Source organism: Equus asinus, chromosome 9 (genome assembly GCF_041296235.1).
Source record: "Equus asinus isolate D_3611 breed Donkey chromosome 9, EquAss-T2T_v2, whole genome shotgun sequence".
Taxonomy (NCBI): Eukaryota; Metazoa; Chordata; class Mammalia; order Perissodactyla; family Equidae; genus Equus; species Equus asinus.
In genome coordinates this window covers 13797459-13823130 of record NC_091798.1, presented here as the reverse complement: position 1 = coordinate 13823130, position 25672 = coordinate 13797459, and the positions used below count along the sequence as shown (strand labels likewise).

General features: G+C 44.4%; 1 protein-coding gene across 1 annotated transcript in view; it reads left to right on the top strand.

The window, feature by feature from the left end:
* The first annotated feature begins 1073 nt into the window (after positions 1–1073).
* DOCK2 (dedicator of cytokinesis 2) overlaps positions 1074–25672 on the top strand; it is a 406061-nt gene continuing 381462 nt past the window's right edge. The window contains exons 1-2 of the mRNA XM_014850884.3: positions 1074–1409; positions 21933–22016. Of these exons, the coding sequence (XP_014706370.1) occupies positions 1367–1409; positions 21933–22016 (127 nt within the window). The 5' untranslated portion in view covers positions 1074–1366. The remainder of the gene's footprint in view (positions 1410–21932; positions 22017–25672) is intronic.

Sequence of the window (25672 nt, the reverse complement as noted above, 5' to 3'; positions counted from 1 at the left end):
AGTAGGGCTGATCCAATTAATTGGATTGCCTTAACTGAGCTTTCCTTGAAAAAGAAGAAATTCCACTTGTGGACAGAAGCTTCAGCTCCTGTCTGAGAATGTCCAGCCTGTGCTTCCTGACAGCCTGCCTTATGGAGTTTGGACTTGCCTAGCCAGCCCCATATTCACATAAGCCAATTTCTTGCAATAAATCACTCTCTATGTATACATACCCTACTGGTTCTGTTTCTCTGGAGGAATCCTGACTGATTCAACTGCTCACTATAAAAGATGCTAGCCAATTTGTGTTGCTAGAAAAACCAAAAAGGAAATAACTTTAGATAAAATGAAATTAATATTTTGCCATTGCTGCTTGTCAGCTGTGATATTGCCTTGTCTATCTTATTGTCTCTCTAGAGTAAGGCAGAAAGGGGTAGTGAGACTTATGGGTAAAGAAAGAAAATTCAGGAAGACTTTAATTCAGTCTTATCACTGTGGATCACAGAGACATTTTTGTTTCTTGATAGAATCTGTTGTTAGAGCAAAAATGAGATCTTTCCAAGAAATGTCTCCATCAGTCTGACTGTAGGACTCTTTCCCTGGAGTGCACTGTCACTGGTTGTTAGAGCTTGCCTGACCTCCTGGCATTGTTGGTAAATCCCAAGCTCGCGCGTTATTTCCAGAGGTGAGATTCCTGAGCTTTTACCAGATTTTCCCCAATGGGTGTGTGCCACCAAAAGGACAAAAACCACAAATGACCTTCCCTCCAACTGGATATTTAACTCTCATTGTCACCTACTGCATACATTATCTCCTCTAATCCTCACAGTAACTCATGTGTCACCTGCTGCATGCATTGTCTTCTCTAATTCTCACAATAATCATATGAAGTAGGTACTGATATCCCGTTTTACAGATGAGTAAATGGAAGCTTAGAAAAATCATTTGTCCTAGTTGCACAGCTGATAAGCAACAGACCCTGGATTTGAACCCACATCTGACACCAAAGCTCGCGCTGGGAGGTAAAGTGGGGGGAGCGATTCTGTTCAGTCACTATGCTTAGCTATCAGGGAACTTCCTGCTCTTGTGGTGGTGGCCTGGGTGGCCCCAAGTACCTGCTTGGTCTCTGGGCACCTGCCTGGGGAGGAGACAAGTTGAGGGGTGGCTTCCAAGCTTTGCGAGGGCTTTCTGGCCTTCTAGCCACTTCTACTGTGTCCCTGCCCAGAGGAGGGAGGAGGAGGAGCGGGGCGCCCAGAGGAGGAGAGGGCGGGTCCTGAGATGGAGTTTGAAAAGAGGAAGGAAGTGGGGCCCGGCAGAGCGCCGAGCCACCCCCTGGCTGCTTCCCCACAGGACGACGAGAAGCGCCCGCAGGCCCCCCAGCCCAGCCATGACCCCCTGGCGCAAAACTGACAAGGAGCGGCAAGGCGTCGGTAGGTGTGGGCACGGGGTCTGCAGCAGGCAAAGGACAGGTGGCGGAGAACCGCACGCAGGAAGATGCTGCGGAAGCCGGCGGCGCGGGCAGGGAGCGCTAACTCAAGGTCCCAGGGTACCGTGGCTCCCTCAGCCTGCTGCGGGGCCAGCTGCGGGGGGGAAGAGGAGGCAGAGTGAGAGGAAGGTGGGCACCCCGCCCAGCGGGATGCGCCCAGCTCCCACCTTTTCCCGCCCACCGCGGGAGCCATCTGTCCTGAACACTTATTCATATCCTAGATGGGGTCTAGCGGAGCCCTTGGCAACCTGGCTCTGTGTGCCAGGCTCCCAGTGTTTCAAGGAACAGACTCCATCTCCCCATCTGGAGCCTTGGCCTCATGGAGCACCGCTCTCTCCCCTGGCCCGGCCCAGCATGTCTCCTTCCACCTCTGTCCAAAGCAACACTCCTCTGCCTGCTTCCCCTGCCTGTTCCTCCTGAGTCACATGACCCCTGATTTGGTAGAGCATCCAGAGGGCTGTGCAGGCTTGGGGTGTGAGGCTGGAGGGCAGGATCCTTCACTCAGACCCCTGGAGGGCTCTGGGGAGAAAGGCTCCTACCAGGTCATCTGGGGATATCTAAGAAGTAAGCCTCTTCAGCTTCAGCCATCTAAGCTCCCAGAGGCCTCTGCCTGAGCTCAGGGCGGAAGTGGTGGCTGGGGGAAGGGAGGCTTCAGGTGCTGGGACTCTTTCTACTAAGTGGCATCCGTGGTGCAATCCTCATAGACTCACTGTGGTTTTCAAACTTAAGTGTGAATTTAAAAACCACTGAATGGCTTACTACACAGGCAGATACCAGACAACACCCTCAGAAATGGGGATTGAGCAGGTCAGAAGTTGGAGGACCCAAGAACCAAGAACGATTAGATGCAGGGGCTCCCGAGGCCACTGATGGAGAAACATTGCCCTGGAGAGCACAACGTTTATCCATTCACTTACGGGGCTCTAGGCACTGTGGAGTGTTTTAAGATGAATGGTCCCCATCCAGAGAACAAATAATAATCCACACCTTCAAGGGGGCTCAATTTCTTCATCTATAAAATGGGAAGTTTGAACTAGACTCAGTAAGGACCATTTTTAGCTTCAAATCTTCTTTAACTCTGGCCCTTCTAGCCGGAGGTATCAGCCTGAAACTCTTCTGGAGGGAAGATGGAGACTGTTGAATGAGACAGGTCATTGTAGGTGGAGGGACCCGTGTGGTCCAGGAGATGAAAGCTGGACATGAAGGACATATCCAGGAAAGAAGAGTGGTAGCTCCTTTTGCCTTGAGCGGAGGGTCCATTGAAGGGAGTGATTATGATCAAAGTAAGTTGGAACGACATTTTGGAAGGGTATGAATGCCTGACTTAGAAATTGAGACTTTTCCCACTAATGCAATGGGGAGCAATAGAAGGCTTTTGCGCAAGAAAGGGACAGGAGCAGATTTGTGCTGAAGCCTGTGTGGAGGGAGTCTGGGTGGACAGAAGAGCAAAGGTGCCTGGGCGGCAGACAAGGAGCAATTTTGGTTGTCTGGGGTAACTCGGCAGCTAATGGGGCAGACCAAGCGTGGTAGGAGAGGCCCACCCTCTGTCCCTATGGCTGCAGTGTGTTCCAGCTGGACAGGCCCTGTGCTGTGGTGTGAAGGTCATGGGCTCTGGTGCCAGACTGCCTGTTTTGGATTTCAGCTTCCAACACTTCCCACCCCTGTGACCTAGACAGTTACTTACTCTCTCTAGGCCTCAGTTTCCTTGTCTGTATAAAGGGGATTATAACAGCACCTGCTTCCCAGGGTTGTGGGAGGACTATGTGAGTTAATCCACATAAAGTGCCTAGAATGATAATTGTACAAAGTAATCCCCGCTAAGCATTATCAATTATTATTTTTAGACTTTATCCTCTGCATGGGGGCCCAGCTGAGGACATGACATCACAGGATGGACGGGGGCTACAAGATGGAATAGGGTTCTCACCCTCCCTAGCAGAGGAAGTCCCACCTCTATGCTCAGGAACGGGAACTCTGTTAGGCCTCAGGCCTGGGGGCTTCTTGACCTGATGGTATAGCTGACGTTTTTCATGCCTACTTATGAAAATTCTCTTTTATGAGTGTTCAGAACATCTATGACCCTCTAGGGAGCCAGAGAGCACTCGGTAGGTGCCTTCTCATCAAAGGGATCTCTTTCTCTGCAGATGAATGTCAGAACTAAGGAAGGTAATCTCCAACCCCATCTGCAGGCTCTGGTAGATGGAAAGGAAAGGCTTATGTTATGATGAGTCCAGGGACTAGATTATCCAACAGAAGGAACAGTGGCCTGAAAGTAAGGAGTCTAGGTTCTAGTTCTGACACCATCACTATTTGCCGACAGATCTGTGTACTAGTGTTCTCACTGTATTTCTAGGTATTTCAAATTCTACCTCAAAGTATTCTTTTATGAAGAGCATGTGAGATAATGAGTATGGGGGCTTGGAAGAAGATAAAGAGGTAGAGACATGTAAAGGATTGGAAGGTTGTTAGAATATCTCTGGAGTCCCAGCCAGGCCTAACACGAGGAGAACCTGACCTTTGCTTCCCGCTTGGTTCCCTCTTCAGTGTGGGTGACATTTAGCCAGCCTTCCTCTGGTCTAATTGACAAGGGCTGCTGGTGTCTGTTTCTAGGGGGGCTAGCTTAACAGGAGGCTGCTTCATCACCAGTACCACTTGATTTCTTGCTCATCTTGCTGTCTAATGGGCAGACAGGGTGACCCTCATGTAGATCCCTGGCCGGGTTATTCTTCTTTCCTTGATGAGCCTTAACATGTGATCCAATAGAGTTCCAGAAAGGACTCTCAGGTAGAAGTGGGTAGGAGTTTCCACTGACAAGACGGTGTGGCTACGAAGTAAGAAAAGGTGCGGCCTCTGCCCTTCAGGAAATATTTGTAAGGTTAGAAGCTTGGGCTGTCAAGCCCGAACTGAGTTCAAACCTAGGCCTGTTTCCTCATCTATACAATGGGGGTAATAATGATAATGTTGGTCTTATGATATTGTTGTGAAAATTGAATGGGGTGATGTATGAAAAGCACTTAGTAATGTCACTGGCTCAATGAAAGTTAGTGACTGAGGTCAAGGGGGTTACCTAATAGTTGCAGAGCCAAGAGAGACACTGGTCTCTCTAATGCACCCTAATGCCAGGCTCAGGACAGTCCTGCCTTACAAGAGTGTAGTGTTTTATGATTTACAAGACCCATTCTCATGCAACATCTTTTCTAGCTTCAGAACATCTATGTGAGGCAGTGTATGATTATTGTCATTTTGTAGATGAAGAAACCAAGGCTCAGAGTTCACATAATTTGGAAGTTGTTGGGCTGGGCCTTAAATTCAATTGCCTTCAGACCTCAGGCCCTTTGCACCATACTAGGAGGGAATCGGGGAGGAGGAATATCATAGACAAAGGCAGGAGGTTGGAATGTGTGTGGCATTTAAGTCAAACAATAAGTAGTCCACTTTGGTTTTAGTGGATGTTTGTAGTGAAAAACAATATTGGAGAGGTTGATTACAGCCAGATTGTGAAGGGCTTTGAGTGCCAAACTTCTAAGTTTGGACTTCATTCTGTGAGCAATGGAGTTTCTAAGCAGGTGTGTCACCTGTAAGAAGTTAATATGGTTAATCCAGATGGGGCAGGGATTGGGCACAGAATAGAAGAACAGAAGTGGGTGACGATTTACCTGTCTGCTGACTGCCTGATCATTTAATCCTGCAGAAGCCCACTTATAATTAACTTTTACTTTTGGCCTTTACTATCTTAACTCTTTCTGCCTGAGACTCTTGTCAGTGACAAGAGTTTCCTCCTTGGAGGAGAGAAGGAAGGGCAGGAAAGGAGGACGTAGAAAGAGTGAGTAGTGGTATCAGTTAGGATCAAGTGTGACTATGGGTGATGGAAAACCTTCAAAATTGTGACTTAACCAAGCTAGCAGTTTATTTCTCTCTCACATAGAAAGCCCAGAAGTTGTTCGTGAAGAAGTGGCAGGGTGGCTCATTGTGTCTCTTGCACTGCTTCCTTGGAACAAGGCTCCTGTCTCCTGAACCAAGCCAGCTGCTTAAGCTTCAACCATCAAGTCCACCTTCCACCTAGCAAGAAGGATGAAGGGAACAAGAAGGGCATGACTCTTTTCTTTAAGGACACTTTCCCAAAGGCCCACTTGACCGTTCCTCTTGTATCCTATTGGCTGAAACCTAATTACATGACCAAACCTAGCTGCAAGGGAAGCTAGGAAATGTAGTCTACAATGTAGGCAGCCATGCATCCAGCTAAAAGTTAGGAGTGCCATTCCGAAGGAAGGAGGGAAAGAAGGATATTGGGGATGACATGTTAGTTTGCTTAGGCTGGAACAAAATACCACAGGTGGCTTAAATAACAGAAATTTATTTTTTCACAGTTCTGGAGGCTATAAGTCCAAGACCACGGTGCCAGCGGGTTGGTTTCTCCTGAGACCTCTCTCCTTTGCTTGCAGACAGCCACCTCCTCATTGCTTTGTCCTCACATAGTTCTCCCTTTGTGCCTGCTCACCCTTGGTGTCTCTTCCTCTACTTGTAAGGACACCAGTCAGATCAGATTAGGGCCCCAACCTGACAACTTTATTTTATTTTGGTCACATCTTTAAAGACCTGATCTCCAAATATGGTTACATTATGAGAAACTGGGAGTTGGGACTTCAACATGGAAATTTGCAACAGTAGAAGGGACAACAATTGAGTCCATAGTGAGTGACCTGTGGTCTGTGGTATGCTACTTAGGGACTATAAAAGGGAGCTTTGAGGCAGGGGTTCTCAGTAAGAGGGTGAGGGTAGACAAAAGTTTGTTTGCCCTGAAGCTGGACCTACTGGGTGGATTTGTGTGGGGGCTTCGGTTTTGCTCAGAAGCCTATTCTCTATGCACCTTGTCTCCAGTCCTGGTTGTGTACCTGGCTGTGGTGTTGGGGCGTTTTGCTTGGTTCCTTCTGAGGGCTGTGAGGGAGAATCTGTTCTGTACCTCTCCCTTAGCTCCTGGTGGTTCGCTGGCAGTCTTTGCTGTTCTTTGGCTTATAGAAGTGTCACCTCGATCTCTGCTTCCATCTTCACGTGGCGTGCTCCCTGTGTGTGTGTGTGTGTGTGTGTCTCTCTCTCTCTCTACAAATTTTCCCTTTAAATAAGGACACCAGTCATATTGGATTAGGGCCCACCCTAATGACCTCATTTTGACTTAATTACCTCTGTAAAGATCCTATCTCCAAATAAGGTCACATTCTAAGGTATTGAGGGTTAGGGCTCTAACACATCTTTTGTTTGGGGAGAGGGGCACGTTTCAAGCCATAACAGCCTCTGCAAAAGCAGAGAAGGAGTTATTCCCACATCTCGGTTGGGGAATATGGAAGAATCTGAGACTACTCCCTGGTCCAGGGTTGTGAGTGATGCTGTTGCAACCCAGGACCCTGGACAGAGCTGGTCCATGCTGGGCTGGTCAGATTTGGAGTGGGCAATGGGCACCAGAGTCTCTTGCAGCAAAGCCTCTCGTTACAAGAAACAAAATCCACTCAAACTAGTTCAATTAAAAGACATGTGCTGTGTTTGTGTATGGAGGAGGAAAAGTGGTACATTTTAAGGGTCAGGGGGAATGAAACAGAAATCCAGAAAACATGAGCAGCAGGTCTCTGGGAAGGCCTGAACTGAGGCAGCTCTGGAAACCTCTGGCTCTCTTCTCATGGCTTTCCAGCTTCTGTAAACATATCAGCTCTCTTCTCCTTTCTATCCTTGCCAGCTCCTAATTCCATCACTCCTTTATAACGTTGATATTCTCATAACATCATAATGGTGGCCCCAGCATGCACCTACCACAACTTTGCATGACTTTGCAGTTCAGGCAACCACTGAGTCTTCTCTCTGTATTTATTTGTTCAAAATCCTGAGAGAGAAGATCTGAGTGGACTGACTCATCTTTTTAGGAAAGGCCACTCAAGTCGGAGGTCATTACCAGCCTGAGAATGGGCCCCATTCTGATCAGGATACTGCCTCTGCATGGTCCAGTGTGCTGTGGCTATGGGTGGGGTGATGAGGCTTGCTACTCATCTAGCACGAGCAGTGAGGGGGACTCCTTTGAGTAGGAGGCATAAGTGAAACATACATCCCAAACACAGCATGGCAGAACTCTGCTACAGAGGAACTAGTTACACTGCTTTTGTTGCCAAAGGCAACATTTAAGGAGGAGGGACAGAGTGCAGGAGTCACTCATTGACTTCTTGACTCATTGATGTCTTAAATATTTGCTAGGCATTTCCTATGTGCCAGGCGCTATGCTTGACACTGAGATTACTAGAATTAGGTCAATATCGTTCCTACCTTTTTAGAGCTTACATTCTCGTGTGGAAGACAAAGACCTTTGTTAACAAATCAATTATAATTACAAATTATGATATATGTTATTGTAATAAAAGAGAATTGTTCCATGAATAAGAATATTCGAGGGAGGTCTAAGATGGCCTGAGAAGACCTTTGAGGAGCAATGGGGAAAAGAATTCCAAAGGAAATTCTTGGAGAGATCTTAATACATGTATCTTTGCTATGGAGCCAACTATATCTTTGGACTGGTCCCCAGAAATTTGTCTGGTGCAACAAAAACACATGGATTGGAAATCTAATTCCTTTCTACAAGCAATTCTTAGGTGCCTGGGTCTCCTGCTTTCTGATGCTTCAGCAACTTGGTATTCTTTAGGAGTGCCTGCTGGGCTGGCTATTTGAGTCCACGTAAGGAGATTGTCCTAATCCCTAGGCTTATGGGAACCTCATTAGTTAGTGGCCATCTTGCCCCCAAAGATAATGTTTGTGTTTGAATGATCCTTGACAGACTGTTTGCTAAGCTCTGCTTCCTCCTGAGATCAGCATCCTTGTACTGCTGCTGTATTTTGAGACGGGCTTTGTAGTCACTATAATATTCTGCTAATTTCTGGACCACTGGACTTCTTTTTTTTTTTTTTTAAAGCTTAATTTAATAGTCAATCACACATGGGGGCCACAGTCTGTATTCTGTAGCATATGTTCTGCAAATGGGAAATGGTAATGCTTATCACCACCCAACTCCAGAGGAATCTGGGTAGAGACACCAAAAATCTTCCCATTACTAGGTATTTTCTCCTTTCTTCTCACTTCCTTTAATTGGTGTGAGTTGAAAAGCGATCAAGCTGAGTTTATGAGCCTCTTAAGTCTTACTTGGTTTTTAGTTCTCCTTGGAGAAAGTCATCCCTTGCCCCTCTGATCCCACTAGGACACTTTCAGCTTCTGCATTGGTTTAAAGCTACAGTCACAGAAGCTGGGGCTGGAGGGGGATATGACTGACAATGTGGGCAGCTTTCCATACCTCTGTCCAAAGATTGCTTCAGGACACTCAGAGTTCCCCTGACAACACATGATCCCTTGGGTCAAAGCCTAAACTAGGATGGTGGAAGGAGACCTAGGTGGACAATGTGACATGCATAGATACTCCAGGATCCAACACAGGGTCTGAACAGAGCAGATGCTGAGCAGGCAAGTGTTGGGCTGGATTAAGTGGTGGCAATGCCAGGCCTGAGGCAGCATGACTGGCATGTTGGGCTGTGGAGAGGGGCACAATGGGTGCCAGCTGAACCGTGAAGGTTTGTCTGGGAAGTAGGATTTTGCTGCTTGCCTCACTGGTGGTGGCAGTAAGGGAGTTGCCTCAGGAAAGAGTGTTCCAGGTAGAACAAACAGCCAATGCAAAGGTCCTGAGGCGGAAGGCTCTCTGATGTGCGGGAAGCCAGTATGTCTGGAGGAGAGTAAGCAAGGGGCAGAACAGTGGGGAATGAATTCTGAGGGGAGGTTGTATTGAGTAGTGTCTGGTATGTGTTGGAAGGACTTTGACTTTGGATGGGAGAGGGTGGGGCATTGCAGGATTTTGAGCAGAGTTGTAGAAGGATCTATCTTGTTTTAGAAGGATCATTCTAGCAGTTTTATGGTGAATAGAGAGAGGGAAATTAAATGTGGGAGCAGGGAGGCCAGTAAAGCAGCTGCTACAGTAATCCAAGCAAGAGATGGTGGTGGCTTATAGCAGGGGGCTGGCAGTGGAGGAGGTGAGATATGCTTAGATTCTGCATGTGTGTGTTGTAAGTGGAGCAAACGGACTTTTCCTCATGGATTGGATGTAAGTATAAGAGAGAGAGGAGTCAAGGGTGACTCCAAGGTTTTTGGTCTGAGCAGCTGGAAGAATGGAATTGCATTCAGTACTTCCTTCATGAAACTCTTGATCTATGTTGTCATCCACGTTGTCATAAATAATAACATTACCTCATTGCATGGCACATGTACAAAGCATTGTGGTATCATGTTCAACCCTCACAGCCACCTGAAGAGGTGGTACTTTTATCTTCACTTCATAGGTGAGGAAACTGAGGAACAGAGAGCTTCAAGGTCCCCTGGAATGCAACCTCTTTCAGGCACTTTTCTTACATCTCATCCCTGGAAGAAACCTCTTCTATTTTATTGAAGTCCTCATTTTTCACCTTGTTTTTTGGTTACTTAACCACATATCATCTCCCCCATTGGGTGGCATATTGTCTGAGGGCAGAGCTCTACTGGGGCTCAACTTTGAGTCCATCCAGCTCCAAGGAACTAGCAAGAATATGGTAGGTTAGAGAGGCTAATTATTCTTGTAACATGGGACCCCTTGGGAATCCAATGGAAGCTATAAACCCTCTTCCGACAAAAATGTGCACGTGTGCACTTTTGCCTTACAATTTCATTGAGGCCCATTCATGGAAGCCAGTTAAGGACCCGGGAAGAAAGTATTCAGTAACTATTTAGTAAACCAATACAATAGATGCAGCCAAGGCATTCTGCCCAAGATGTGAATTCTTGCAGATGGGAGCTTCCAAGAATAAGAAAACTATTTTTATAGTCTGTTCAGATCAATAATCAATCAAAATCGGTTAAGTTCAATAAGCCTGTGCTAAATGATAGTCCTGAGCTGGGTTTTAGGGCCCAGAGCTGAAAAAAGTACAGTCTCTGCTCTCGGGAAGGTTATAATCCAATAGTAATCTCTTTCTTCTTTTTGCTTGAGGCAGAGAAGAACACTAGTATTAGTACTAATGCCCCCATTTCACAGGTCAGGAATGGGTACACCCTTTGCTTCATGTTACTATGGCTCCTGCCATCACCCCATCATGTTTCATTGTAGCCTCATGTAGAATTATCTGGCTCCTCTATGGAATGTAAACTCCTTGACAGCAAAACCATGTTTCTTGCTCTTCTCCAGCACAGAGTGCCTGGCATGGGGCAGGTGCTCAATTAGTAGTTGTTGATTAGATGGATGGATTAATGGGTGGATGGATAAGTGGATGGATGGATGAGTGGATGGATGGATGGATGAATGGGTGGGTGGTTGGATGAGTAGATGGATGGATGGATGGATGGATGGGTTAAGGAAGGATGGACAAGTAGGTAAATGGATGGAGCGGGGACAGGGGCTAGAGGTTTTTCACTTTCTGTTGGCCTCCTAAGGTTCAGATAGACTGAGTGGCCCCTTCTTGCCTGCCTCACCCCTACCCCCTTCCCTGTCAGGTGGCTAGGTCTTGTGAGAGCAGAACAGCAGTGAATGGGGTGTTCTTGAACTCTTCTCCAAACACCTGGACCCCTGTAGTTGGCCACTGCACCAACCTCCATAGTTCTCACCCTGGGACTCCATTCAGATGGCCTTGCTATCTCTCACTGGGACTGTGCACAGTCAAGCTAATTTCCCCTCCCTCCTCCCTGACCTTACTGCCTTGCCTCCCCACCCACCTCCTCAGGGGCTCTCACTCCAATTCTTCCCCTTGCCCTCCGTCTGCCCCTCCCTCTCCCTCCAGTCTCACTTCCTTCATGGGGCCTTTCTTGATCTCTCTCCTCTGAGAGAGCCTACAGCTGCTGTGGCCCACAGCTTAGCCCTTTGTTTTTAAGACAGCTTCTTGTTTCTTCTGCGTTCATTTTGTCTCTCCAACTAGATTGTACAAAAGCTCCAGGAGAGCAGGAGCCATCCCTTCTTACTCCACTTTTCTAACCTTTTGCAGGATCCAGCAGAGGGCCAGACACACCCTGAATTGCAGGGCCAGGGGCTGAGAAATCAGCTCTTGATTTCATCATAAAACCTCTATTCCAACTCCAGTGTGTGAGTGTGTGAATGTAGGAGAGTGTGAGAATGTGTGTACTTGAATGTGTTTGTGTGTATGTCTATAGGAGTACTGGAAAGGAGACTGAATCCCAGTGTGATATTTTAGAGTAGAACTTATCAACCTTGACACTATTGACATTTGGGACCAGCTAATTCTTTGTTATGGATCTGTCCTGTGCCTTATAGGATGTTTAGCAGCATTCTTGACCTCTACCAGCTAGATGCTAGGAGCTCCTCCACTACCACCCCACTGCCGCAGCACTGCCTGCCCCCCGCCAGTGACAAGAGAAATGTTCCCTTGGGGACGATATTGTCCCAAGTTTAGAATCACTGTTTCAGTGAAATCATGAGAATTCCAACTTTCCTCTTGTTGGCCAGGAATGTGCTTTGGCTCAAGAAAAACTGAGCACAATGATATACAACCTGTAAGGTTATTATGAGAATCCAGTAGGGGTCCTAAAGTACCTAGCGAGAGCAGGTGCTAGATACACATTCATTAGTGAGAAGCAGTATGACACAATGGTTGAGGGTGTAGGTTCTGGAGCCAGCTTGCCTAGGCTGAAATCCTGGCTCAGCTCCTTCCTAGCTGTGTCACCCTGGGCTATTCACTTGATCTTACACTACCTCAGTTTCCTCATCTATAAAATAGAGATGATAATAATTGTAACCGCCATAAGAATTGTGGCAAGGATTAAATAGGTGACTGTGGGTAAAGCCCTTGGAGTAGTGTCTGGCACATGGAAAGTGTTCAGTAGAGGTTGTAATTCCTCTGTCCTCTCCTCGGTGGAGGAATACCTCCTCCTCCTTGGTTCCCTCTGGCTGTGATTCTCTTATCTCGTTCATTGCTGACTTGCACTGAGTTTGAACTCTGGCCTCGAAGCAGCTTCAAGCTTGAAACTCTGGCCTTGCAAGCTTGAAGCTTGAAGGGTCATTGCATTTGCCCTCCCTGATGCAATGGCAGGACGTTGCCTCCCTGCTAAGGCTGTCAAAACCTTGCCCAGACTTCAGGCAAACTGCCTGTGCATTTCAATGAGTGTGTTTCACTTGAATCCAAAGTGGACCTGTTGGCTAGTTCTGTTTCCCCATGGAGTGGAGATCCTCCAAAGCCTAGCTCAGGGACTAGAGAAGTGAGCTTCAGGCAATTACATTCTTTTTCTCCATTATTATTTTTGTTCCTCTTATACGGCTACTTGTCCAAACTCTATTAACACTTGGTGTTCACTGAAGCTTTTGTTTTCAAACATGTCAGCAAATGGCAGGGTCCCAGATGAGGTATGAATCCATCCTGAAGGGTCACAGGGCACTCAATTGCTGTAATCAAAATTGGCAGCCAAGGTGGGTCAGCATCTCTTGAAGTAGTCTTAAGAAATGCAAGAAAGAACTTAGCCAGAACAAGGGGCACATCTGCCCTTCATGGTCATGTTCCTTCAGTTCAACAAGTGTTTATTAAAGCTCAGTGAATATTGATTGAACTTTTGCTGTGGGCCAGGTGCTGTTCTCAGCACTGAAAATTCAGTGGTCAACAAGCCAGACTTAGTCTCTACCCTCTCTGAGGCTGGAGGGAAAGGCAGGAAATGAACAAACACACTATATACATGTATACATATCTACATACATATAGTATACACACACACACACACACACAACATAAATTATGACATCAGCAGTGGGTTGAGCAGGGAAGCCAGGATTTTAGACTCCGATCTGGGTTTGAATCCACTTTATACCCCTTTCTAGCTATGTGGCCATGGGGATGTTCCTTAATCTCTCTTTGAGTTTCTTATGTTGCATGGAGAGTAATACCTTAGAAGGGTACACTAAAAGCTTAAATAGGCTGATACAAGTAAAATGTTAGGGATTTTGTTTGTCTTATCTATCACTGCAACTCCAGTACTCAGAACAGTACCTGGACACAGTAGGTGCTCAAATGAATATCTGTTGAAAAATCATCTGTGCTTGGTACATAGTATGTGCTCAATAAATGTTTACCATTTTTTTTTGGAAAGCAGTGTGTGCAGTGGTTAGAATCTAGACTTTATCTATCTATCAATCAACTAACTAATTAGGTGGATAAGTTATTTTTCTTCTCTGTGCCTCAGTTTCCTCATCTATAAATCCAAGAAAAACATTGTACTTATCTCTTAACGTTACACAAAGCACAGAGACCCCACCCTAGTTGTGTCTGTGAGCTATGTGCTATAACAATGGTATTTACTTTTTCCTATTTCTCTCAATTTGGGCTCCTGATGAGCAAGGTACTTCAATATGTTAAGTAGAATTAGTGGCTGGTCAGTGGATTCGATTTCCAGGGTTGTTGGAAGTCCCACCTATCTCAAAGTGGCTGCTCCCTCTGTCTTGCCAACCTGGGCTTTCCAACATGAGAGTCTTCATTGGGTTCAATGACTCCAGGTGGCCCTGGTACTTGAAACACCCCTTTGATCTTGGGCCATAAGAATTTTGGTTTGGATGGGCTTGTTAGTAACCAGCTGCAACCTTGGTTCCTGAGTATAGTATTTTGATACAGGGAGAGGTCAAGTCCTCCATGGGGAAGTATCGATATTCTCCACTGCATGGAGACCTCATATGGAAGGGGAAGCTGGAATGGGAATCTGTGGGAATCCTTTCCTTACTGGTTTATCTTCGGTGGGCAGGTGTGGTCTGGGCAGGGCAGCCTATGATTTCAGCAATTTTTACTTGTTCTCTGTCTTATGTCTTCCTTATGTTTTTCTAACCTTTCCATCCCTCACTCAGAAGTTGAGAGTGGCTAGGCCTACAGGGAATGGGGAAGAAGATGACCTGTTCTTACACTGGCCGGAAACAACTCAAGTGAGGATTGTAGATAAGCAATCAAACTTCAGCAGAGTGGCATTCTGGTTCAAAGTTTCCTGTTAGTCATTTAGAAAACTTAACAGAATTGGGTATTGGTATGCAAAGCCACTTCCTTTGTCAGTAATGTGTGCTTTTCCCCAAATGGAGCCTTGAGAACAGGGGCCCTTATGCAGAGACAGATGTACATGTATCAATTAAATAGCAATACCAGTTACTTTCATTTTCATGCTATGTGAGTCCTTGGAAGGAATGCAGACCTTCCTGTTGAATACCAAGTTTCAAGATCTGTCTAACACATCTTTTTAAGCTGATCTACTGGAACGTTCTCACGTGACAGAGCTGGGCAGAGGGTGAGAAGGAGATTCCTAAGGAAGAAGGAGAGGAGACAGTCAGGGAGCAAAACACAGTCTTGCCCTGCCCTCCAAATATCTGATTGATAAACCTAATTTGCTAGTGTTGCAGAAGCAAACACATATTATGCATGGTTTTCTTCTGTTAGAAACCTCAGTTGCTTCTGGGGCCCTACCCAGCTTTGTGGCAGGTATGTCCGTCCTCAGCCAGATCTCTGGGGCTGGAGGGAGCAGGAAGTGGAAAGTCTGCAGAGTAAGGGCACCAGCGAGCTGGAGCGTGTCCAAACACTGGCAGCCTGTGTGGGGACAGGGTTTGAAATCAGCCCAACTGTGGAGGGAATGAAGAAACAGGCCATGTTTATGTAGGAGAAGAGAATTCTGAGCCCCCTGAGGGCCCTCTCAAGGTTTGCTTTTGGACAAAGGATTAATTTTATTCAGTGTTGACTGACAGTGCCATTGGTTGCACACTGCAGAGAAGCAGATTTAAAGGTGACATAAAGAAGAGCTCTGAAGGAGTTCTGAATGGATTACTTTAGGAGGTGTTATAATGCTAATAAGGAGAAAAGTGACTACCACTTATTCAGACAGAGTCAAGCCCTTTCTGTGCATTAATCTCAGCTGAGCTTCCTAGGAACCCGGCAAGGTAGGGACCATGGTTCCCCAGTTGGGGAAGCAGAGGCTCAGGGGGATGAAGTTGCTGCTCAAACAAGCTGCCACTGACTCCTACAGTGCCTTTGTGTGGTTTAGAAAAAGACACCCCTCCCCTGGTGGACACAGTGTCTGGGTAGGGCACAGGCCTTGGCAAGTAGATCACAGGTTGGGTGCCAGCTCTTGCTGTATTCTTGGCTGGGTGGCCTGGTGCAGGACAAAGCCTGCACAATCGCACACTGTGGCCATGGACACGCTGAGGCCAGAGCTGGTAAAGGACAGAACTGGGCTCAAGAGCCACATCTGTCTGACTCCAGAGACACTGGCTCTTGATTCCCAAGCTGTATTGTCTCTCAGGATTGAGACTTTCCATCCCTTTGGATGCCCACAAAGGCTAGTTGGTCCGTTGGTGAAGGGGCTGATTTGTATAGGTCTTTGGGCTAAATAGCCTGCAAGTTTCCTCCTTTTCCCTCAGAGAATGCAGCTCAGAGAATGTGGCAAGACTGAAACATGAAGCAGGGTCTAACCCTGAGCACCTGCCATCCAGATGTTGTGGGGAGGCAATGGGTGCAGAGAATGAGCAAGGCACAGGGCTGGGTTTGAGTCCTCGCTCTGTGATTTACCACCAGGCGAGCGAGGGGGCATCTTGGGTAAGCCACTCAAACCTCTGAACCTCAGTTTCCTCATCTGCAAAATGGGGATAGTTTCTACCTCGTGCAGTAGTTGTGATGATAACCTGAAAGGGCAGTTGAGAATATGCTTTTCTGTGACACAGCGAAGCAGCATTATCAATGTCTCTTGTTTGTGTTTGAGGAGGGTTTTGATCTCATTTCTTCTCTAGGCCTCTTCGCTGACGTGATCACTGCTTTCACTGCATCCACGTTTTAGTAGGTTGTGTTTTCATTTCCATTTGTCTCAAAATATTTTCTAATTTCCCTTGTGGGTTCTTCTTTGACCCATTTGTTATTTAAGAGCATGTTGTTTAATTTACACATATTTGTGAATTTTCCAGTTTTCTTTCTGTTGTTCATTTCTGGCTTCATTCCTTTGTGCTTGGAAAAGATGCTTTGTATGATCCCAATCTCTTTTTAATTTATTGAGACTTGTTTGTGGCCTAATATATGGACCATTCTGGAGGTTGTTCTATGCGCACTTGAGAAGATGTGTGTTCTGCTGTCGTAAGGCAGAGTGTTCTGTATATGCCTGTTAACTCTGATTGTTTACAGTGCTGTGTGTCCTCCACTTCCTTATTGATTTTATGCCTAGTTGTTCTATCCATTATTGATAGTAGGGTATTGAAGTCCTCAATTATTACTGTAGAACTATCTATTTCTCCTTTTAATTGTGTCACTGTTTGCTTCATATATTTTGGTGTTCTGTTATTAGGTGTACATTTGTTTATAATTGCTATATTTTCTTGGTGTATCCACTCTTGCCAATAAATAATGTCCTTCTTCACTCTTGTAACAACTTTTGACTTAAAGTCTATTTTGTCTTATATTAGTACACCCACCACAGCCCTCTTTTTGTTACTATGTATGCGGAACATTTTTTTCCCATTATTTCACTTTGAACCTATTTGTGTCTTTAGATTTAAAGTGAATCTCTTGACAACACGTAGTTGGATCATGGTGGGTAATTTTTTTTTAATCCTTTCTGTCAGTCTCCACCTTTTGGCAGGAGGGTTTAATCCATTTACATTTAAAGTAAATACTCATAAGAAAGGACTTACTTCTTCCGTTTTGCTATTTTCTATATATCTTACATCTTTTTTTATTCCTAAATTCTTCATTACTACTTTCTTTTGTGTTTAACTGATTTTTTTCTAATTTACTATTTTGATTCCCTTCTCATTTACTTTTCTCTATGTTTTTTAGTTATTTTCTTGATGGTTAACCTGGGGCTTACAAATAATACCTTACATTTATAACAATATAGTTTGAGTTAATACCAACCTAGCTTCAATTTTATACAAAATCTCTGTTTCTGTACAAGTCTGTCTTTCTCCTTTTGTGTTGTTACTGTCACACATTACATCTTTTTACATTGTGTGCCCATTATCATAGATATATAATTATTGTTTCATGCATTTGTCTTTCCAATTGTCTATTAGTGATGAACTCCCTATTTTTCTCTCTTAATGTCTCCTTCATTTTTGAAGGATCATTTTGTGAAACATGGAATTCTTTGTTGAGACTTATTTTTCTTTCAGCATTTTAAATATGTCATCCCACTGCCTTCTAGACTGTGGTTTCTGAAGAGAAATCATGCATTAATCTTATTGAGGATACTTTGTACATGATGAGTGCTTCCCTCTTGCTGTTTTTAAGACTCTCTTTTCGTCTTTGGTTTTTGACAATTTAACTGTTATGTCTTGGTGGGGGATCTCTCTGAGTTTATTCTGCTTAGATTTCATTGAGCTTCTCGGGCGTGTAGATTTATGTCTTCCATCAGATGGCAGTTTCTGGCCGTTATTTCTTCAAATATTCTTTCTACCCCTTTCTCACTCTTTCCTCTCATTATGGAACTCCCATTATGTGAATGATGGTATGCTTGATAATGTCCCACAGGTTTCTTAGGCTCTGTTAATTTTTCTTCATTCTTTTTTCTTTCTACTTTTCGGTCTGGCTAATCTCAACTGACCTATTTTCAAAGTCATTGATTCTTTCTTCTGCCTGCTCAGATCTGTTGTTGAACCTCTGTAAGGAATTTTTCACATTCGTTATTGTACTTTTCAGCTTCAGAATTTCTACTTGATTCCTTTTTATAATTTCTATCTCTTTCATGAGATTTTCTATTTTCTGGGACATTATTCTCCTGGTTTCCTTTTGTTCTTTGTCAATAGTTTTCTTTAACTATTTGAACATATTTAAGATAATTGATTTAAAGTATTTGTTTTGTAAGTCTAATGTCTATCCTTCTTCAGGGACAGTTTTTATTAATTTCTTCTTCTTTTTTGTTTTTTCCTCTGAATAGGCCATACTTTCTTGTTTATTTACATGACTCATAATTTTGTGTTCAAAACTGGAGATCTTGAATATTTTAATGTGCAAACTCAGGTGTCAGATTCTCCCTTCTTGCCAGGGTTTGTTGTCACTGCTTGATATAGGCTGTAGTAGTTTATTTTAGAGACTTTTCTAAAGTATTTTTGTGAAGACTATATTATTTGTTGCATGTGGTCACTGAAGTCTATAAATGTCTGGAATTGAAAGAAAAAAATCTGGTCTTTATGACTGGGCTCTGTGTGTGTGTGTGTTGGGGCATACCTTCAATGCTTAACCAGGCAATTTACAACTCTGCCTTATCCTGCATTTCCTGCCTGCATGGAGCTTGAAGGTCAACTAAAGTTGAGAGCTTAGAGCTTTCTCACATCCTTTCTCAGCATCTGTCCAACCTGTGCATGGTCTTCTAGATCCCTTGGTATTGTGAGTATTCTTCAAAGCTCTTATTCTCGAAAACGTTTCACTCCTCAGCCTTTCCTCCCAGGCTTATTGGTGTGATTATTGTTTGCTGCAACTTATATTCTTTGCCCCATGTGGGAGCATATAGTTCTTTTGCCTTTATTTATTATTATTATTTTTTTTTTTTTCCTGAGGAAGATTCACCCTGAGCTAACATCTGTACCAATCTTTCTCTATTTCGTATGGGTCACTGCCACAGCATGGCTGATGAGTGGTGTAGGTCTACACCTGGGATCTGAACCTGCAAACCTGGGCTGCCAAAGTGGAACACACTGAACTTAACCACTACACCACAGAGCCTGCCCCTCTTTTGCCTTTAAATGTTTTTGACAAATACCATTTGCATAGCAGCTTCTCTGCTCTAAGAACATCCCAAGCCAGGTAAATGAAGGCAAGCTCATGGTTTTAGTTCTTTAGAGAGGCCAAAGACAGGTCAAAATAGTCAACTACATTTTGGTGGGACAAGTTCCACTCTGCTCCCTCCAGCCCCAGGAATCCACACTGGACATGGAATACCATCTTTAAGACTGCAACTGAGTTGAAGAGTAGAGGATGGCACAAAGATAAATTAAAAATGCCACAAAGCTTTACCAGGTTTCAGTTACCTTTTTCTTGATTAAGCATTTGCTTGCTTCCTGTAAACTTTTGAATATTTCCCCGAGTTCTGATAAAGTTGATTCTGACAGTTTTTGCCAGATTTTTTATTGCTGCTTTGGAGGGACAAGCACTCCACCATTTTTGCTGATGCCACCCTAAGAAGGAGTTTTGAGTGGATTTTGTTTTGTTGACATGAGGAAACTGAGGACAAAAGGGAGCAGGAATAAACTGAGTCAATGGTAGGACTACCAGGAGGACTCAGGATTCCTCTCATTTAGTTCAGTCTGCCTTCTGCTCTTTTTGATCACATGGATATCAGCAGTGAGTCTCTACTTGGTTCAGAGACCACTGGGATTAGAGAGACAAAGTAACCACCTCCTCATGGGCTCTTGCACATCCACTCTGCCTCCCTCCATCCACTCTCCACACAGCGGCCAGAGCAATTGAAAGCATAATGGATTTACATCACTCCTCTGCTTAACACCCTTCAGCCTTCCATCCACTGGAGTATGTGTAAGCAAAGAGGGTCTAACCATATAATGGAATATTATTCAAAACCACAGAAAGGAATGAAATACTGACAGATGCTACTGTCACGTAGCATGGATGAATCTTAAAAATATTGTGCTAAGTGAAAGGCGCCAGTCACAAAAGACCACATATTGTATGATTGTATTTATATGAAATGTCCAGAATAGGCAAATCTACAGAGACAGACAGTGGATTAGTAGCCACTTGGGACTTGTGGGACTTTTTGAGGTGACAAGAATGTTCTAAAATTAATCATGGTGATGGTTGTACAACTCTGTGAATAAATCACTGAATTATGTACTTTAAATAGGCAAATTTTATCTCAATAAAGCTATTACCAAATAAATAAATAAAATCCTCCAGCTTCCCGTTCTCTTGGAATAAAGTCTAAACTCATCATGAGGCCCCGCATGACCTGGTCCCTGCCTCTCCATCCTCATCTTGTGTCACTCCCTCCTCTCTTATCATACTCCATCCATGGCAGTTTCCTTTATGCTTTCTGAATATGCCAAGTGTCTTCCTTTCTCAGGGCCTTTGCACCTGTTATGCTCTCTTCCTGAAATGCCCTTCCTCTTGCTGTCCCCATTCCTGATTTGTTCAAATCCTTCATATATTGGCTCAGGGAGGCCTTTCCTAACTGCTCCAACAAAAGCTGATGGCCTCTGTTATTCTCTACCAGACCCTATTTATTTCCTCTGTCACATGTATCATACTTTGTAACCTTGTATTTATTTGTATGTTCACAAAAAGAGCAAGATCAGTGCCTAGTGGGTGCCTGGCACATCAGAGGACTTACTGAATATCTGCCACATGAATGAATGATGACAACCTTGTAGGATCATACTGTCCATCCTCCTGAGGGTCTTTCCTTAAATCAAACCACACACAGTGTCCTTTTCTGTCCTTGAAGACATCCCAAGCTGGTGGTTGCATTTCAGCCCTTGGAAACAGACTTCATCCTTAATCTAGGTTAGCAGTGTGTTCTGGTCCTCACTTAGCAAGTGACGCTGAGCAGGACCTGAGCACTGCAATGGTATGATGTGATCACATGTTCCAAGGGATTAGCAGAGGCTCTGACAGTACAGACGGGACTCTGGGCATGCTCATAGCCAACTAATTCTCCCCAGGAACTGACAGTGTCAATGACAAGGCAGAGTACACCATTGCATGGTAACTACTCATGTGAGTCTTGCCAACCCTTGGGAAATGGAGGGTTAGTGTGGCCTGGAGAAGCCAGGGAGGACCTCTTGGAAGAAGTAGGACTCTGGCCTGAAGGATTTGCTTTGATGAAGGCCAAGGAATAGGCATCTTTAGTTAGAGGAATAAAAGTTGGTTAGAGCTGGGTAGAAGAAAGATATAGCTTCCTTAGATGATCAAGGTTTTATGGCCTTTGTGTAGTGAAGAGACTGGCATTTTAGGCTGTCACCAGGATGGAGTAACTGGGGAGCAGCAAGTAGACCATCATAGCAGTTGAAAATATGGAGGTTAGATACTGATTTTCCCATCACTTCCTAACCTAATGACTTTGGCCAAATTGTTTAACCACTCAGCACCTCCGTTTCCTCATCTGTAAATGGGATCACAGTTTTTAACTCACAGGGTTGATGTGAGAGTGGAATGAGAAGATTCACTGAGCACATGTCTGGTGCACAGTAAGGAATCTACCCATGGTAGATGATACAAACACCCTTTTTGTCACTCAGACTGGAGTGCAGAACCTGTGCTAGGGAGAGGTCAAGTTAAGTTTATGAGTGGAGGCCTTCAGGAGACAGGCTGGGCCTGCGTTGACTCCTGTAATAGTTTCTCCACTGGTTTTGTTTAGCTCCTGTGGGCTGCATGGCTGTCAGATAAGCTGAAGGCAGGGAGAGCAGGAAGGAGCAGGATTCTTGGTATCCAGAGGTCTCATCAGGCTGCCTCTCTCTTCCATTTCACAGCCATATACAACTTCCAAGGGAGTGGAACCCTCCAGCTCTCCCTGCAGATTGGTGATGTGGTACGAATACAGGAGACCTGCGGAGGTGAGTCACTGGCCCAGGTGACCTTCGGATGCCAGGATCCTTGGCTGATGGTGTTGGGATGCCCCCAGTACAGACCCAGCACCTCCAGCCTTCTCTCAGAGCCTGCAGCTGTGTGTGGTCTGTTTAAATACATTTTGCTAATGTTAGTAATTAGAATTTACTGAAAATAATGCCTTGTCATTTTAGGAATTTATGCTTAGTCACAAAAGCCTGACAGTATCGTTTGATGTTCATTGTGCTGTCCATTTGCCACAGCCGTGGGGCTGTGTGGGCTTGTGACACCTTCTGGCTATACTTCTTTATTAGTATCACTATCATTATAAAGGAAAATAAGCATTATTAGGGTTTTAGAAGGCCCATTAAATTATACCCCTGATTCCAGGAGGACTGCTGTACACAACCATGTGGTTTGGGCACTGCGCCTGCTCCAGGGAGCACTGCTCATTCCCTTCATCAAGCTGGGAGCCCTGTCCTGGGCAGAGTGACATCTCTTTCTTCCCAAAGAGGTGCCATCCTCTTGTGAAGCCAAGTGTCTATTGGGCTGTGTTCACTCATGGTGGTGGTGGAGGTTGCGGGTGCTTGTTAAAATTTACACAAAGGCTAATGGGCTTGTACTCATGAGTCAGACCATTAGAAATGAATATATCACCTATGTCACTGATAAAATTGATACTGTGAGTGTGGCTTGGGTAAAGAGCCAAATGAGCTTGCTGCGGCCACAGTCAGGCAGGTCCTCCCAGCCCTTACTGGCACAGCTGGACCACCACAGTTCTCTCCCTGCCTGGGTCTGCCTGTAATCCTGCTGCAAGGAGGGCATAGAGTGTGTCCTTCTTGTGGCCTGGCAGAGCAAGGAGAAAGAAGAGCAGAGTGGGCTGAGCACCCAGACCCTGTCCCTCCCTGCCCCAGCTAATCCCTCAGGTGAGGCCCTCCTCCTGCCCAAGGATGGGAGTGAGGGGCAGGCAGGAGGCAGGGGTTCGTTTGTTAAGAGGACCCCTCAAGGGCAAACAGCCAGCCAGAGTAGAGGAGGTTCCCTATGGAAATAGCCATCTTTAGCGGTCACTGTGCTAAGTTCTGTCTAACATGTTTGTCTAGTCACTCCTCATAGCAACCCGCAGGACAGGGAGTACCTTCAGCACTGGATTAGCTGTAGGTAACTTCTAGGGCAATTCTGCAGATGGGTGTAGGGGTGCACATGCACACACACAGAGACATGTATACACACAGACGCACACACATAGACACACGGACACACATACACACAAACCAAAAAGCACACAAACAGAGTATCTTTTTTGGGGGGAAAGAATTTGATGTTTGATATTTCAAAACAGCTTTAAAGGAGTGATCATGGGGGAAATGAGAACTTTGTTCCCCTTCCTTACATTAATTTTATGCTTTAGTATTATTGTTATTGTAGGTTGTAGGTGAGGGGATACCAGGCACTTTCCAGTGTCCAGGCCTCTGGAGACCCCAGTCTGGCCTTTTACACACAGGGTGAATGAGACTGGGGGAGGGGAGGTGTGATTCCAAACACCCTGCCCCCTTCCCACAGTGCAACCCTCTCTTTTACAAATGATGTTCTACCCCGTGGCAGATAAGCAGACTCCAGGTGTCCACCAAGGGCAAAGAATGAAAATAAAAACAGCAAGACAACTCTCCTCGGTGTCTCTTATGTGCTACTGAATGCTAATCCTGAGAAACAGGCCCGCACCTCACGTTTTCAGTGAGGAACCAAGGCTCAGGGAGGAGAAATGACTCACCTAGGGTCACACGGGGAGCCCATGGCCGTGCTCTCCACCCCATGCCCGCAAGCCTGCACTCTTTCCTCCATAGTAATTATTTTCCGTGTCCTACATTTTGAAATTCAGATGAGTATTTTCCTCTTCTTTTCATGCAATTTATCTGGAGAAAGAGCTTGAGGGGTAATCCGGCCAAACAGGTTACATATTGTCAGAGCCCGCCATTGCTTTCCCTGACCTGGAGCCCGACCTTTAGAAGGGCTACACTTGCTCACCCAAGCCACCTTTATTTGTCTTTGGGGTTAGTGTCCTTGCTTCTAACCTCTTTGGTTCTGGTTTTCCATTTTTAATTCTATTTTATTAATCTTATTTTAATGTATCCGTCTAATAACCAGCTATAATACCGTTCTAGAAAGAGGTGAGCTTATTAATTTAGTAAGTGATTGCCAATTTATGAATACTTTGAAAATACAGTGTTCAGAAGTCTACTGGAATGATTCTGGATATCTGAGGAATTGGTCTGTGAATTATTAGGATCTATCCTGTGTACACTCATACCAATAGAGAGTTTTCGAACTGGAATGTCTGGGATCCTAAGGTTTCCTTGAGGGCCTTGGACAGCTAAGTGCTCTGAGATCACCCTGGTGTTGTGTTCTTTGCAGATGAGAATTCTGCCTATGATTCTGATTGGAAAACAGTTCCTCTGCAAATATGAGAAAAGTGCAAACCACAGCGTTGGTCAAAAATAAGTCAAAATGATAGAGTAGAAAGAACTTGGGTGTGCCCGTGAAACCTTCTTGTAGAAACCTACTTGAAAAATAAAATCCTGCTAATTGAGAGATGAATCAAAATTTAAAGGGGCCAGCCTCGTGGCTGAGTGGTTAAGTTGGTGTGCTCTGCTTCAGCAGCCCAGGGTTTCACGGGTTCAGATCCTAGGCGGGCACCTAGCACCGCTCATCAAGCCATGCTGAGGTGGTGTCCTACATAGCAGAGCCAGAAGCACCTACAACTAGAATATACAACTACGTACTGGAGAGCTTTGGGGAGAAGAAGGAAAAAAAGGAGCTTGGCAACAGATGTTAGCTCAGGTGCCAATCTTTGAAAAAAAAATTTTAAATATAGAAATTAAAAAGCTGCAATAAAAGAAAATAGTAGTGAGCATTGAGTCCAAATGAATTGATTTATAAAAATTACTATTAAAAGTTCTAATATTTATGGCTACTAATAGAATTAGTTTATTTCCACTAATAAAAAGAATGTTATTGTTAGGAAACTGGAGAATGTAAAAAAACTGATAAAACTGAGAAGTGGGGAGGCGAATAGAAGAGATCAGATTAACTCTATGATATCACTTTCATAGCAGAGTTGGTCAATGATAACTAGAAATGAAACACCTAATTAAAGAAACCATAACTACTCTAATCTTTTAATACTTTTCATAGCTACTTTCATTTTAGGAGAGTTTTTAGGAAATCTTTTTTGTGAAGAAGAAACACTTAATTGAAGTTTCAACATTTCCTTCAATTTCACTTGACCTCTTTTTCTTCTGTTAAATACAAATAAGATTGTTTGAGATGTGAGATTTTTATTTACATAGCGTCTTTACTACATGCTGATTTTTATGAAAGTATTTAAAAGATCGCATTTTATCTATTTATCCATCTGTCATTCTATGTGTAAAAACATAAATGAAAAATGGACTGGAATGATGTTAATAGTGTTTTTTTTTTTCCTGGGTAATAGTATTCAGGATGATTCTTTAGCTTTTAGAATTGTACTTTTCTACTTAGTTGAAATTCTTTATAACAGCACAAATCAATTTTAGACAAAAATAATATAGTCTTGAAGATTCAAAGTATGTTTCCCAGATATTAGCAATAATTAATTCTAGGTGGTAGGAATGTGAGTAATTGTTAT